The 17336-nt window shown below is 36.1% G+C and overlaps 1 protein-coding gene across 4 annotated transcripts in view; it reads left to right on the forward strand.

Moving 5' to 3' along the window:
- The window catches only part of TENM1 (teneurin transmembrane protein 1), an 839058-nt gene that overhangs the window by 469745 nt on the left and 351977 nt on the right, over positions 1-17336 (forward strand). For all 4 annotated transcript variants that reach the window (XM_084789577.1, XM_084789578.1, XM_084789576.1 and 1 more), the window contains one exon: positions 7461-7701. In XM_084789577.1, the coding sequence (XP_084645703.1) occupies positions 7461-7701 (241 nt within the window). The remainder of the gene's footprint in view (positions 1-7460; positions 7702-17336) is intronic.

A 17336-nucleotide genomic window follows, 5' to 3' on the forward strand; every position in this document is an offset into this window, starting at 1 on the left:
ATTACAAGTAGAAGGTGTTTGGGCACATTGCCTCCTCCAAGCAAAAATTATAGAACAGTACATAATTTATCTCATTCCTTTCCACTTTTTCTGCAGATCAGGCTACAAGGCTAGGAAATGGTGCCACCTACTATTGGGGTGGCTCTTCCCTCCATAGTTACCTTAATATAGAAAACTTCACAGATTGGCCACTGGCTTGTCTTTTCCGTGATTTTAGATCTTGTCAAGCTGATAATTGACATTAACTATCACATGCGCCAACATAATTTTTCAAGAATTTTCATGTGTGCTTTTCATAGCATAATAAATTTTAGAAATGAATGCAATACCTTGTAGCAGAACTCACTGTGTATATATTATTGAAAAACAAACCAGCCACTGGGCAAATTATTCTCCTTTCTACCACAGGCAGAATTCTGCCTGAAAAAAGGACAGGCTTAGATGCAGGCAGATTCGATGGCCAAACTCTGGCAAGACGGGGTAAGCAAGTCCTCAATAGTTCCCATTTCACAAACACATCTGTCAGATATACTGGGCCAGAAGGCTGAAAATGATGCTCCAACGTTATAGAGAGTTTTGGGTGACTATTCAGGTAGCAAACTGTCTCTGTCATTTTTTTATTTTGGGAAGCTGCTAACCTGCACTTGTTTTTTCAGGTAATCAAGTTTATTCCTTCATAAGCCTCTGATGGGATTGAAGACCAGATAGTTTAGTTTTACAATGAAGCTTAGTTGTTTAGGGGTTAAGATGTTTTTAGGTCTACATAGATGTTTTAAGGTGAAAGAGATGAGATATGATAAACATTGATTTACATTCAGAATTTTAGACTCACCAAGATAGGAAAGATATTTTCTTCAAGATTACCAAATACAAATAGCCAAAACACTATGAATGTAACATTTATGTAATTCCTGATTCTTTTGTGGTTCTTCCTGCTGTATGTAGTTTATTTTATTTATGTTCAATAATATAAATATATTAAAAATATAATAAAAATAAATAAACAGTTAAAAAAGAAATATAAATGTAAGACATCCTATCAGAAATACTGTAATTTTGGCTGAAAGTTTAACAAACGATGAGCCATGTTAAACATCATCTGTAAAATGGGTGGGGGAGGATGCATACTACTTTCTACCTTTTAGAGAAAAAGGAAGTGCTGTTTTGAAAACATATACTCCTATCAACAACTCTGACACACCTAAAATATCTCAGAGCTATAGTTTGGAGGAATTCTCCTACTGAGAGATTACCAAGTTATTTCATGACCTCAGACCTGAAACTGGTTCATTTACAATTATATTATGTGAATTGGACCTTGTCATATGAAAACTTTATTTACTTTCTCAAAGCTTTAGAAGTATGTCTGGACATTGATATTTGCATAAGCCCTGCTCCTCTCCCGACCTCCTACCCCCTTTTTGCTTATTTCTCCTGGGTGCTATATTCTATGGGCTCCAGAAACATCTGGAAATGGATGCATGTGATTCCAAACCTCATGGAATTAGTACTGTAGAACTCCTGACACTGAATACTAATGCATTTTTCATTACTGTTTAATGTTAGGAAATCCCATTTCATGGAGCCCAAGGATTAAATTGCTTCATTTGGAGGGAACAAGTGCATTCCCCATCTTTTTCCTGAGGTTAAAAAGAAGAAGAGGAATGATTCTGATATCATTTGCATTTCATAAGGGTTAAGATCCACATGTAGGCTACTAAGTACAACATTTCAATACTGTGAAAACATTTTTTAAAAATATTAACATTAGGAAGGCCTCTGCATATGAAACATGGAAGTAAATAAACATAGTAAAGTTAGTTAATATATACATGTAGGTATATGCACTTAAATATGCATATTTAATTATATGCATGTATATGTATCAATATTACATATATAATTGAAGTGATTATACAGAGCAATTCTACCTGTAACAGAGTATTATAATTTCATGATTGTACTTTTAAGTTAACTATAGTGTCACTGCTATTCTTTTTTTTTCAGCCTTGATTATTTTTACATATACACTTATATTATTACACATATATACAATAAACTGCCTACAGCAGAAGAACCATGAAAGAATCAGGAATTATATAAATGTTACATTCATAGTGTTTTAGCTATGTGTATTTGGCAACCTTGAAGAAAACACCTTTTCTATTTTGGTGATTCTAAAATTCAGAAAGTAAATCAATATCTATGATATGTCCTCATTATCAACTTAAAACATCTATCTAGACCTAAAAACCTACCCAATCCCTCTTAAGGGAAATGAGGTGTCATTCTCTTTAGGTCTTCTGGCTGATTTGGGATGAATAATACCTTTGTAGGGGCCCAAATAAAACTGGGGAAAATGGTTAAACAAGGTAAGAATAGCATTTGTGGTCCAGTTTCTAAAGGTTGAGAAATTCCAGGCTTACTTAGAGTCCTGTGTAGGACAGTCTGAAATGCTGGACCAATTGGGATTGGAAACTTTTCGAAGCTGTCCTGTTCTGATGAGGAACAGCAATTGAAGCACTTGGTGCTGGAACATGAAGGATACAGGATGTCAGTGTCCAGCATGCTGAGAGGAATGAATCCTGTCAGGTCTCATCCAGTGTCAGTGTCCAGTTCTTCTATTCTAAAAACATAATTTCTCACAAGCATTATACAGTCCTAAAATTATAAATGTATGAGGTAATATGTGACTTACAAGATTCAAAGGAAGTTCAGTAAAAAATAAAACTCGATGATCTTGAGTGATTCTTCTGAACAATACTACTGAATGGGAACTTTCTTTTCAATAACTTCCTTAAAATTAATATTTACAGCATAAGATTGTGGATATCACATTTGTTTGGATGTGTTCTAAATATGAACTCTAAATTAAACCTTCCTCTGACTATGAACAATGGCTTCTTTTTCTTTACTTCATTAAATGCTTTCTTACATGTGCTTTTGGATGCCAAATATGTACTACATCAGTATCACTCTTGACACATTGTGGGAACATTGTTTAAAATGCCTCCTTTCAGATAATATTGTTTTTCCCTAGGGTCCTAAGAAAAGAGTTTCATGAAGAAACATACCTGTCTATGAACAATCGACTAGACATTCAGGAGATACTCATCAGGATGATAACCAAAGAAAACACTAAAAGAAATTCTTTGGGGCCCATAAATAAATCAAAAGCATTCCTATCAGTAAATCTTTGAAGACCTTTCCTTTATACCAGTACTGTACTCAATGCTTTATGACATATAAAAAAGTAGAAAATGACACTTCACCAAGAAATACATATTCTATTCTGATAGAAAAGACAAAATACATGCTCTGTCAAATGAATGTCATGGTATAGCAACTGCAAAGGCCAAACAGATTTTACCATTTTTATTTATTTATTTATTTATTTATTTATTTGCTTATTTATTTATTCACTTTACATTCAGGCCATGCCTTCCTCCCTCCTTTCCTCCCAGGATAAACTTATATTAAGAACAGTACATGTTAAAATTAGAGAAAAGAATCACTTTCATTTTCCAAAACAGTGTAACAGAGTACTGAATAAAGAATCATCACACTGGCAAACTCATAACAGTTTAAAGTGATCATTAGTATTAATTGTCAACTTGATAGACTCTAGCCTCACACTGAAGATGAGCCTTTGAGCATGCCTATGGGGAATAGTCTTGATCACATGTTGATTTGATGTGGAAAACACTATCTTAATTCCTTAGCCAGATAATCTGGAACTATATAACATGGAGAAATCAAGCTGAGCAATAGTTTGCATTCTGCCCTCTCTGTTTTCTCATTGTGGATGTGATGTGATCAGTTGCCTCAAGCTCCTGCTCCCTTGACCTCCCCACCATGGGAAATTGTCCTTTTAAATGTGCCTTAGTTAAAGTTTCATTGTTGTGAAAAGACACCATGACAAATACAACTCTCATATAGGAAAACATTACATTGGGGCTGGCTTATAGTTTCAGAGATTTAGCTCACTATCATCATGGCAAGAAGCATGACAGTACACAGGCAGACATGGTGGTGGAGAAGGAGCTGATAGTTCTACATCTTGATCCACAGTCTGCAAAAGGAAACTGTGTACCACACTGAGCATAGCTTGAGCATAGGAGACATCAAAGCCTGCATCCATAGTGGCACACTTCTTCCACCAAGGCAACATCTCCTAATAGTGCCACTCCCTATGGGCCAAGCATCCAAACACATGAGTCTATTGGGGACATTCCTATGGAAGTCACCACAAATTTTAAGTGAAAATATATTTTGGATATTAGCCCTTTGTCAGCTGTAGGGTTTGTGAAGGTCTTTTCCCAGTCTGTAGGATGTTGTTTCATTCTGTTGACAGTGTCCTTTGCCTTACAGAAGCTTTTTGGTTTCATGAGTCCCATGTATTAAATGTTGATCTTAGAGCCTGAGCTGTTGGAGTTCTGTTCAGGAGTTGTCTCCTGTGCCAATGAGCTCATGGCTCTTTGCCACTTTCTTTTCTAACAGACTGTGTCTGTTTTATGTTGAGGTCTTTAATCCACTTGAACTTTAGTTTTGTGAAGTGTGATAAATTAGGGTCTATTTGCATTTTTCTACATGTAGACATCCAGTTAGACCAGCACCAATTGTTGAAGATGCTTTTTACCATTGTATGGTTTTGGATTCTTTGTCAAAAATCAAGTGTCCATAGGTGTGTGGGTTTATTTCTGGGTCTTCAATTTGATTCCACTGGTCAACCAGCCTATTTCTATGCCAGTACTATGCTGTTTTTATTACTGTTTCTCTATAGTACAGCTTAAGATCTGCAATGGAGATTCCTCTAGAAGATCTTTTATTGTACAGGATTGTTTTAGCTATTCTGGATTTTGTTTTGTTTTATTTTTCCATATGAAGTTAAGATTTGATCTTTCAAGATCTGTAAAAATTTAGGTAGGTATTTTGATAGGGATTGCATTGTATCTGTAGATTGCTTTTGGTAAGATGGCCATTTTTACCATCCTCATCCACAAGCATGGGAGATCTTTCCATCTTCTGATATCTTCTTCAATTTCTTCTTCATAGACTTGAAGTTTTTTTCATACAAGTCTCTCAGTTGCTTGGTTAAAGTTATACCAAGATATTTTATATTATTTATGGCTATTATGAAGGGCATAGCTTCCCTAATTTCTTTCTCAGTCCAATGTTCTTTGTATACAAGAGGGCTGCTGATTTTTTTTTAATTAATCTGTATCCAGCCACTTTGCAGAAGGTGTTTATCAACTGTAGATGTTCTCTTGTGGAACATTTCTCCTTTATGTTGCTTTTGTCTGAATATTTTATCATATCCAAAGGAAAAGAAACAAAGGCATTGGGGGAATGAGCAAATCATTTCACCTCTCTGGGCCTTGGGTTCCTCTTCCAAAGGAAAACTACAGAATCTTTGTGTCCTTCCCAGTTCTTAACATCTTCTGCTATAGTCAGCAAACAGTCATCAGCATATTATCTTTGTCCCCATTTTATAGCAACTACATCAGACAAAAGGGACATTATGTTAAATATAATCTCCATAGTATAAGCAAAGGTTCAAATTTCAGCATAAAATAAACTGAACTCCCAGCCAAGTTTGCCTTTCCTCAAATTCTGTGCTCCTTTATAGCATTATGCCACACATTAACTTGAATTTTTTGTTTTAGGAGTTATAGTAGTTTAAGAAGGAAGCAGACACATGAACATAAATGAAATATTTACAAAATGTACAAGATTCTGTATCTGTGAATGATAAGAAAGAAAAAATACTGTGAGAGTCATATGTGAGTTCTACTTACACATAGTTAAACTATTAATTTGTTTTGGTTCCTAGACAAACTTCCCAAGATTTCCTCCCTGGAAAATGAAAGACCCTCTCAGGTTCTTTGTGCCCCGGCACTTTATGCTTCCTTGGGTCCAAACAAGGCAAAGCATGTTTCTGTCTGTGATTATGAGTATAAATACAAAAGTTAAAAAATATTAATGAAATGTCAAATAATAGTGATGCATTTTAAGAGTTATGAGTTTAGGGCTGAACATAGAGTACTGGGGTAATTTTGGGATTTTATGGATTGTTTAGAATATATAAGTAAAACCAAACATCCAGTGGAATCTGTTAATAAAGTAATCACCATTCTTTACCCTATCATTTGTACAATTCAGATTTTCATACACTGAGTTTATTTAAGAGGGGAAACACCTGTACTAGAAAATCCAGCCAAGAATTTGTCATACTCTTGCTCCTGGGATAGTAATGTTTTGTTTTGTTTTTAAAATGAAAGCCAAACCAGTGTCTTTAAAATTCATGTCTGAAGTGGAAGGATTGAAAGAAGTGATTTTTTTTCCTGATCAGTCACTGCAAAGTAGGCCTCAGAACACACCAGCTGAGCCCTCTGTTAGGATAGGAATCGAAAGCCTCTGGCATTTTTCTGCTTTTCAACTCTGTCATTGGGGAGGTAGGACAAAGCCATGCCATCTACAAAGTTTATCCAGAACGTGCTGGTGTTACAAGCAATCACTTGACATCTATTATGTTTCTCCTGTGCAAGAGAGGTGGCTATCTACTACAATAATGATTTCTTTTCAAGGGGCTTTAATTGGGGTATTTCTCCTGGGCCAGATTCTAACTAACTGTCTTGATATGTGCCTGCCTGGACAACAATGGGAAAATACCAAACAATAGCAGCATCAGTCTGAAGACTGCTGTCTGATCTGGCCCCCTACAGACAAGCTGGGATAAAAACTTTCCCCACTGCTGCTTAAGCTGCTGCTAACTAGTAGAGCTCCCAAAATGGTGTGGCAAAAGGCAAGGCCTGCAGACTTTTCTCTGCATGGCCATGGAAATGCATATAGTAACCAGAACAAAGTCCTCTTAAGCCTGCCTTTTATAAGGCGCACTCAGAGGTGTTGGGCTAGTGAAGAGATTAGTTCCACACAGATGAGTTACACACTTGTGAGATATTTTTCTGAAGTGCGGATTACTCCTGTGTAGGCAGGCTAGCATCCTTTCCTGAGGTAAGTCAGAAGGTAACCTTATATTTTTATTTGAAGTGCCGAATGATTTTCCTCCCAAGGAATTTGTGCCTTTCACTAGTATTTTCTGAGATTTTCTTGTAACTAATGGAAATGAGTTCCCTTCTGTTCTGTAACCTTATATCTCCTTGATGATTTATTTGTTCAGTAGAAGAAACTGTGACAAATTGTGTGAGGCGACCTCATTACTTGTAGCTGGTATATTCCTGAGGAATTTACATGTAAATGCAACTGCGAATGTTTTACATTTTATAAGCTTGCTGAATGTGCTTTTGTAATTTTAGTGACATTTTTACAAGTAGACTGAACTTCAAACTTTTCCCCCACTCCACAGGTTATATTATCTGAAAGCCTAGTAAGTCTGCCATGCTGTGTTTCCAAAGTAGAAGACTAAGTCTTATTTGCTGTTTTTCTTCTCTTCATTTTAGACATGCAAAGCAGCCCACACAACCAGTTCACCTTCAGGCCGCTCCCACCACCGCCACCTCCTCCGCATGCTTGCACCTGTGCTAGGAAGCCACCTCCTACAGTGGACTCACTTCAAAGAAGATCTATGACTACTCGCAGCCAGCCCAGCCCAGCTGCTCCTGCTCCTCCAACCAGCACACAGGATTCAGTTCATCTGCATAACAGCTGGGTCTTGAACAGCAACATACCACTGGAGACCAGGTACTTAAGCTATCATTAACCCCACTAAACTTGAATATTGCCCGAGGATGACTCCACTGATTGCAGGAACTCATTCACCATAGTTATCTGCAGAGAAGCACAAAGAAGCACCGCTATAGACAAGCAGGTGTATAGGTAAAAGGGCCGATCCCTTCACAGGCACACTGGGACAAATGATTCAGACCCACTCACAGACATGGACCAAAGCAGAAGCACGTGTAAAGATGAGATCCCAGATGCATAAATACCTCATTTTCAGACACACACCAAAAATGAAATGAAACAATCTTCTGAGCAGTCACTGTAGTCTTGACGTGAAAATCAAGAAATTACAAAGTTACAAAAAACAACAACAACCGTTGGAGGAATAGTGTTATTTATTTTAAAATCATTTGAAAAGGAAGGTGCCTTCTAATAGTTTAGAAAGGATTTGACCTATAGAGGGAAAATACATATGTAACTTGAAAATTGTATTCTAGTAGCATGACTTTTTGAAAGGGATTAAGACACTATTTCCTGTCGTGTCACATATTAAAGTTTCTAAATTCACTCCTTAAGTTTTTTTTTTTTTTATTGTGAGTGAAGCTCTACTCTTCTACAGTTCTAGGTACTTTGAGTATGAAAACTTCAACACTACGTAGGATTAATGGATAAATAGGTCGCCATTTCTCATTATTCTTTCATTTAAATATTACAGATTTTAGAGATGGCAGTATAGCTCAGTAACAGAGCACTTGCCTGGCATTCAGCAGACTTCCAAGTCAATCCTCACTACCAGATACCCAAATGGTATTTTCTATTAGCATAGGAAAACATAAACTAGGAAGGCATAGCATTCTGTTGTCATATACCAGCAGTTCCTGTTGACTTCTTTATGTCTTAATCATTTTTGAATGACAATTTTATGTAAACAATGTTCATATTATATCAGTCAATAAACAATATCTGGCATGAACTTCCATCCTAATATCCTCTGGGAATCATAACAGAAAGAGAGTGACTAATAAACTCACTCACATTATGAGGTTTTCTCCTTAGTAGCATATTAAATTAGAGGGCATCAGCAAGTATCACGACTAACACACAAAGTGCTGTGTCTCAAATCCAGAAAACTGTATCATTTCTCAATACTTGATTTAAAAGGTTTATAAGCCACCATTTACTGCTACTTTCCAATAGAAAATACAGTGGTAGTACACAGCACCTATGGTGAAGACAACAGATTTAGAATAGTACTAATGATAAGGTTTGTGTGTCATTCTTTTTATTGAGGTGTATAATATAGGTGTATAATATATTTTGATAAATTCTACTCTTTATTTCCTCCCCATTGCTTTATCTATCCCCTTACCTCTTGTTCTCTTTAGTTTTATTGAAATTGAAGGGAGAAAATGTATAAAGTAAGAGAAGCAAGGAATAATTGAAATCCTCAGGAGTTGGAGAGATAGTTCTGCAATAAAGAGAACTGTCAGCTCTTCCAGTAGAGCTAAGTTCAACTCTCAGAATCTACATGGTTGTTCACAACCATCTAGCTCTTGTCTCATGGGATTTGATATCATCTTTGGCCCCACCTTGGGCACCAAACATGCACAGGGTACAGGGACATACATATGAAACAAAACACCAATATACCTAAAATAAAAGTATGAAATTAAATTTTTTAAAAAATAATGGAATTTTTATGGTTTTCAAACAGAGGTATCTTCCTCGTTCTCCTTTTGAGTCATCTGTGGGATTCTCATAGCTAAGGAAACAGTGGGGCAATATGGTTAACTAGCTGTTCTGTCAAGCAAACATAGTCCTTTCCTCTAAGAAGACAAATAACAGGAAATCTGGAAAGAGGGTGGAAATAGGTTCAAGCAAATTGAGAGAGAAAACTATTCCTATTTGAAATGTACATCTAGGCATGTTTGTACAAACTGCACCCACGGACCTTCTGTATCTGTGCAAGGAGTGTATTAATTGGTCTCAGTTTCCTAAGATGTAGAGACAAACATAAGTTTTCATGTGATAATGAGGAGAGAGCCTTTTTAATCCATTTGGAAATATATGCAGCATCTGAAAAATGAAATGAAAAATGCTTAGAAGCCTTACTGGCCTGATTAACTGGAGCTTTCCAAATTTATACTTGAAAAATATTCATTTCATGCTTGGTCAATAAAGGGTAAAAATGAGTGCGTAGTAACCTATGCATAAGACAGATAATAAGACCTCTTAGAGCCTTATCTTTCTCCTTTGTAAAAATAAATATAAAATACCTTCCAGCCCTAGAAACAAACACTTAGGCCCTGGCTTCCATCCCTAGCACACCCTCAAAATTGCCTACCATAATCATGTTAAAAAGAACAAACTAGTATAATATAATGTGCCTCATTCTCTGTAAAACACTTTTCATTTGAAAGGTGACATTATCATCCCTACTAAGTGGTTGCCTGCCTCCATGAGGAAATTGACTAATAGCTTAAATATTCTATTCTATCTCAGACAACTAGTTGAAGATTCTTTTGAACCAAACTCTGCCACTTCCAATATGCCCAGTATTATATCTTATCTAAGTTTAGGGGCTCAGCAAGTAAAATCCCTCTCTCACCTTCACTAAATAAAACTCCAGTTTGCCCACACTGCTCTTGGAATATAAAGTCGAAGACCCAATGTATCCTGAGTTATTAGCTTCTCTAGCTTGAAGGAGTAGAGGTCATTTAGGTTTCCCTTAAAAACATACATTTTCAATTTGATATTAGTCCCCGGAAAATCTGGAAACACCAGTCAACACCAAAAGAAAGGGCAAAGTTTATAGACACAGAGATTAAAGGCATTAAAAGACCTTGACCAATATCTTTTTCTTGCCATTGACTCTTTTTCTTTTGTCTAGCACAGTATCTGCTTTCGCCTCACCACAGAATTCCATATGTACCTCTTAAAACCTCTCACCTTACTCCTTCACCTGCTTTGTCTCCTTACTAGCTGTTTCACTTCATTGTGGTCCTCGGTTCCAAAACTTTTAAAAGGGAATTTGATTAGCCCAGTTCATCTCTTATGCACCACACTTTAAAGATTTTAGCAAACCATGTCTGTTATTCCCTCATTCCACCTAGACTAGGGGCAAGAAGAAAACCATTTGTTTAAAAAGAAATGATCATAATGAGTGAGTTAACCCAGAAGCAGAAAGACTCACTCACATGGTATATACTCACTTTCAATACTCATGGTATATACTAGCTTAAAAGGCACGTCCCACAAAAGTCTTCACTTACAAGGAGATTGGGATAGATGTGAGAACATCCTACTGAGATTCTAGGTAAGAGAAATATAGGAGATGGAGAAATAGAAGGACCCAAAGAGACTTAGAAACCTACAAGAAGAACATCGTGATGGGTGGATCAAGGCCCAGGGGGCTCTGCTCAAACTACACGAACCAAGGACAATACAATAGTAAACATTGAATCCCTACTCTGATCTACCCAATGGACAGGACATTCTCCACAGTTATTTGGAGAGAGGGGGCTGACTCTGACATGAACTCTGGTGCCCCATATTTGACCACCTCCCCTTGGTGGGGAGGCCTGGTGGCACTCAAAGAAAGAATAAGCAGGCTACCAAGATGAGACTTGATAGCCTATGACCATATAGTGGGGGAAGAGGTCCCCCTCGGTCATAGACTTAGGGGAGGGGAATAGGGTGGGCGTGGGAGGGAGGGAGGAACGGGAGGATACAAGTGATGGGATAACATTTGAGATATAATCTGAGTCAATTAATAAATTTAAAAATTAAAAAAAAGAGTAGTAACTTGTCTGCCACCAACCAAGCATTTGACAAGCTCTCTTGGGATGTTAAGACTGATGATTAGGAAAGAACTGGGAGCCTATCTTATGTCTCTTAAATAGGAAGTCATCTTGATTCTTATACCCAGAGCTATATACCATGGCTAATCATGAGGTATCTCTTTTGTTTAACTATTATTTCTACTAATACTGTCTACACTAATATCATCCATTTTGATGGACACTTGACATTGCTTATACATATTAACAGCACTAATAACTGTGACTCTAAGCCTTGTTAATAAACTAAGGCTAGACCACATTTTATATATTCTATAAATGAAACCTCTTAAATTATATATTTGAAAAGTGGAGTCTTGTTAAACTAGGCTAAATCCTTGAACTATTCTAATTTGAATTCATCCTGCTAGAATATGGACTTGTAGATGAATTCTAATTGTACTGTGCAAAGCAGATATTTTTCTCTCATGCTAGTGTAAATATGAAAGATGGTGAGATCCTCCTTTTCATGTTAGTCATTGATAAAATGTATGTAGGACCAGAATATGGTCAGAGCTCTTCAGAATGTCACTGGAAAGCCTTCTGCAAGACTATCTTTGCTATCAGGCAGCACACTATTTCTAATATACACCCCATATTTCTGCATCTTAACTAACATATACCACATGTCTCCATCTTATTCAGAGGTGTATCATGAAAGATCTTGCCAAATGTCTTGCTAATAGCTACATATACTATACCTACATTTCCTGATCTGCCAATCTAATAATAGCTCCCCCCAAATGGAAAGGAAGTATTTACCTAACATGAATTGGTTTTGGATGACTTATATTTTCTTCTCACAGTTTCTATCCTTATTTGTTTTTTTTACTAATCTTCAAAATCACTAAAAAAATATTTTGTTCTACCTTAATCCTATGATGTTTTTAACTTCACCCTAAGGAACCTATGTCTTTCCTGTCCATTTTAAAAACTAAAATCTATATTTACCATCTCTAGTTTTCTGCCACATTTTACCTATGCCAGAGTCCCTGAAATGGGTATGCAATCCAACCCACTGAAATTCTCTCTCCTCTGGTATAGACTATTAATGTCTTTAGAATAGTCAAATGCCTTTGTGTATGTATAACTTCTGGGTGTTCAGGCACGTGTGTGTGTGTGTGTGTGTGTGTGTGTGTGTGTGTGTGTGTGTGCGCGCGCGCCAGAAGTCAAACTCAAGCATCATTTTTTAGGCATCATCTACCTTGTTTTCTGAAACAATGTATTTCATTGGCCTGGAGTTTGCCAATTTACCTAGTCTACTGGCCAGCATACCCTAGGCATCTGCCTCTCTGCCTCCCTAAAAGTGGGGTAATAAGTGCGTACCAAATTGCTTGGCTTTTATTTTATTTATATATTTATTTATTATATTTCATACAATATGTTTTGATCATATTTATTGCCCTCCCCTAATTCTTCCCATATCTTCTCCCTACCCAACTTTGTCATCATTCTCATAAAATGAAAAAAACAAGCAAAAAGAAAACAAAATACACACACACACACACGCATGCATACATGCACACACATATGGATTCTATTTTGTGTTGCCCAATTACCCCTAAGCCATGAAGTCTGCCTTGGAGTGTAGTTGACATCCTCAATATCAGTCCATAAAAGGAAACTGAGTTTGGTTCCGCCAGCAGCTATCAATTGCAAATAGCTGTATTTTTCTTTTAAACAGGAGTACTGGAGATGGAACTTAGGTCCTTGAATTTGTTTGGCAAGAACTTTATAACTGAGCTGTCTCCTCAGTCTCAAATGCTTTTAATGAACCCTTTGCCCTATTTATGCTTTAATGTATATTTACTGATGCTTATTTGCAATATTATTAAGTATCTGGGTCATTTTTGCAAAGAATGCTAGAAATCAAGAAAGGCCTCCTTAATTTTTCATTCCAATAACAATTCCATATATCTTTTCTTCTTTGTTCTTCTTGTTCTACACATATTTTATTAAAAATGCTAACCAAACCTTGCTTTAATCCTTTTTTTTTTCATATGGACACGTGGCTCATTGTAGACTTTCTGATCCACTACATATAAGGTAATATGTCCTTGTATGTGTTACTCAACATCACCATGTTCCAATTTTCTCATCTGTACAACAAGGATGACAGTAAAACCTATTTCATGAGGTTCATAAGCGTGTTGTTAGAATTAAATAAATTAAATTTGCAATGTGCTTAAAGCAGACATGAACTCAGGAAGCACTTGATAAATAGTAGTAATAATTTCACCAATAATAATAACACAAGGACAAATTCTCCTTTGTATTCCTTTTCAATTTCTTTCCTCATCCAATTAAAAGTGTTTTTCTCCTTATGCTTATGATCTCCCACAAGTAAACACACACATTATTGTATTGACTTTCTGGGCATGCTTTTACATAAAATATACACTTTCATTACTTCATTACCTTATTCTAGTCCTTAGTGTCATACTCCCTTTTTGTATCTTTGTGTCACAAACCTGGGAGGCTTGGTGAGACTGCTTTGTGATCTCCAAAACAGCTTTAGGATAGCTTTCTTCTTCTGTCATTCAGAGAAACAATGCCCTAACTACTCACTGCATTCAGAATTGTGCCCTGCCAGGAACTTTTCCTTCCTCAGCTTCGAGCCTTTTTAACCCCCTCTTCTAGCTCTTCTCTCGGTAGTGCCAGTACCAAAATAATTTTGGATGACCTATCTTTTTGAACCAAAGGATGGGCACCTTACCAAAGCCGGAGAGACTTAATGATGGATTGGAGCATATGTGCTTCTACATCCCTAGACTAAGGCACTTGTGTTGTCATTGGCCTAGATATATTACTAACTTCCACGAGCCTCAGTTTCTCTAAGTGCTATATGGAGAAAATTACAGGCCTTACCTTGTATGTTTGTCTCAAGAGCTGAATGTCAAAAATGTATGTAAAATATCTGCTTATAACCAGGGACATAGAAAGTATGAGCTAAATATTATCCTTTTCAATTCAGTTTAAGATTCTGACTGGAACCAGATGACAAGGAGAGAAATTCAGAGTCACTGCAGTTCAAAGATCCCCCATTAGCTTCAATCTGTTCTAAAAACATCAACTACTCACACATATCTCTAAGTCTGTGGCTTACTGAGCACATCTTGCAGATTGAGACATTCAATGAACACTTACTGATACTGGTTCTCTGTGGATACTCTGAGGATCCCTGTATTCTAGAACCTTATAGTCTCCTATTAATCACAACAATATTAGCTAAAAGTGTAGCACTGCTGCATGTATTCTGTTCTTGGTCCTTATGCACATATTGCTTTATTGTTTCTATGAGCACCGGTGGACTGGATACTTTTAAGTATCACCATCCTCAGTTCAGAAATGAAGAAATTGATAAACACAGAAATTAAAGAAGTCTGTAAATCATTACTGTCAGAACATAACAAGTCTAGGTTAAGTTTTACTCCAGCCTATAGGTTTAGAAATGGCACATTACATTATGTATTACTGCCTTTCTCTGATAAAGATGGTAAAGTAATATGGGGAATAACAATTCCATAATAATTTGTGATAAACTATGTGATCCCAAAGTCAAAATACTTGGGAGTAGTTGACTTAACAAAGATGAGAACAGTGATGGCTGAGGAAGCACCAGCATAGATTAAAATGGGGAAATTGAAGCTTCTGTGAGGAAACAGCATAAAATCAATTTGTTTTCATATCAGAAGGTTTTAGGTGAAAACTGGAGGGAAAGAATTCTGGAAGGAACACATCACACTCATACACCTGCACATTCATCAGTCATCTATTTACGTCATAGTAGCTGCTATTCTTCATGTTATTCTTCCTCGTTTCCCTTAGTAGCCATTTGAACACATTTGACCAGATTGTCAGTTATGTAGGAAAATGTGTTCCTTCTGATACTAATAAAAGATAGTCATGATAGCAATAGTATTACTCAGTAATTTGAAATTTCAACACTATCACTTCTTTATTGCTGTGAGAAGACACCATAACCAAGGCTACTTATAAAACAAAGCATTAATTTGCGCTTATGTTTTCAGATGGTTGAGCCCATATTATTCTTCTAAATAAAATTTCATCATTAAATTAAAAAACAGATAGTTATTATGGAATTTCAAAGAAATGACTTTTAAGCTATGAACATGAAATAGAAATTTTAGACTGAAGTCCCTGATGTTAAACTGCTGCATTCACTTTCTTTATTGAGGGACTTATACATAGGTATACTGTAGCATGTAATTCTTTGGTGATTTCTTCTGCTGTAGAAGTCTATTTACACTCTGTCAAATTAACTTCCACCTTAATGTCATCATATGGCTTTGACCCTTTGACATTTTGATAAGAAACTGTTAAGAGTAGATTGTAGAAGCCATTAGTTCTGGTGTTAAATTACATTTTATTTTCTATAGTGTGGCTATGGGCACGTTGTGGAATTCTAAACCTCAGTTTTCTCATCTTAAAAATGGTTTCTTAGCACTCACATCAACTGCAACAAGGTTTATTTTAGGATTTATATATGACTTACACTCTTCTTTTAGTTTTTCAGAATCCCATGTTTGGTTTGACTTGGTTTGTTTCTTGCTTTACTTTCTGTATGGTGCTCAACCCTATCCACACATTCTTTGAGTATATGTGTCCCAGCCAGACTTTAATATCTTATTCCTGTAGTGACATCAGAATTCTAACCCACAGCTCATAAATCACTGGACCATTGCCTTCAGCTTCTCAAACTCTCCATGCAGCTTCTCCTTTAAGGACAACTTTCATCAATGCTGTTTCCCTTAACTACGGTCTTTCATGCCTCTCAAGTCATTTTCCTAACTCAGCGTTTAGTCTTTTACTCATTAGAATATTCGGTCAAGTGCTAGTTCAAGACTACTGAAATTTGTTTGACCTGATCTTGGAATGGTAATTTATTTATTTCAGTTGATGGCTGTAGACACTAACATTGGTCTTTAACCAAAATAATTTCTACTTAAAGATTTTGTTGTGAATTTTTTAATGCTAGGAAGACCATGGCTTTAAGAAAAGAATGGTCACATCAGCTAATAAAGGCAAACCAGAATTATGTGAAGGACTTGTGCCTAGCCAGAAGAGTGGGGGAAAAGTCTATTCATCTTTTAAGCATATCCTGACAGACGGCTATACTCTGGTATGATGCTGACTTTATTTGCTTTAGGCCCATATGATACTTAATAATCCTGTATAGGATTCTTTTTTAAAAGAACAAAACAACTAATAGACAAGACACAGGCTGGGAAAGACTAAAAGAAGAAAGTAAATCCATATGACTAATGATTGTTATCATAATTCTAGACCAAGTGTCTGTCTTTGGGTAAAGAAACATTTGGAAGAAATATTCATTAATGTTACTGACAGTATTATAAATATCTTTGAAGTAATACCTTTTACATATTAACCCATAAATACAAGCTATCTAGTGGTAATTATATTTTTGTATTATAAAGTAGTACTAAAGTCTACCTAAGATTTATAAGTAGCTTTTTTCCTTAGGATATTTATAATAAAAAATAGATTTACAGACATAATTTTTCTCCAATAATGACTAAAGGAGAAAAATCTTGGAATGTACATATTGAGTGCTCAAATTCAACAATACCTAATGTTTTAATCCTTGAACAGCACTGGGGTTAACCAAATTTATTCTCAACCACAGATTTAAAGATGCATTTTAAGACAGGAAAATACTTCTGAGACCTAATCTATGACCTATAAATCCTGTTTACTACACATGAACAGGAATCAACCAATCTTTTTAGACTACAACAAATGATAAATATAAAATATTTTAAGTATAACTAA

This window comes from Acomys minous, assembly GCF_964271855.1.
Source record: "Acomys minous genome assembly, chromosome: 7".
Taxonomy (NCBI): Eukaryota; Metazoa; Chordata; class Mammalia; order Rodentia; family Muridae; genus Acomys; species Acomys minous.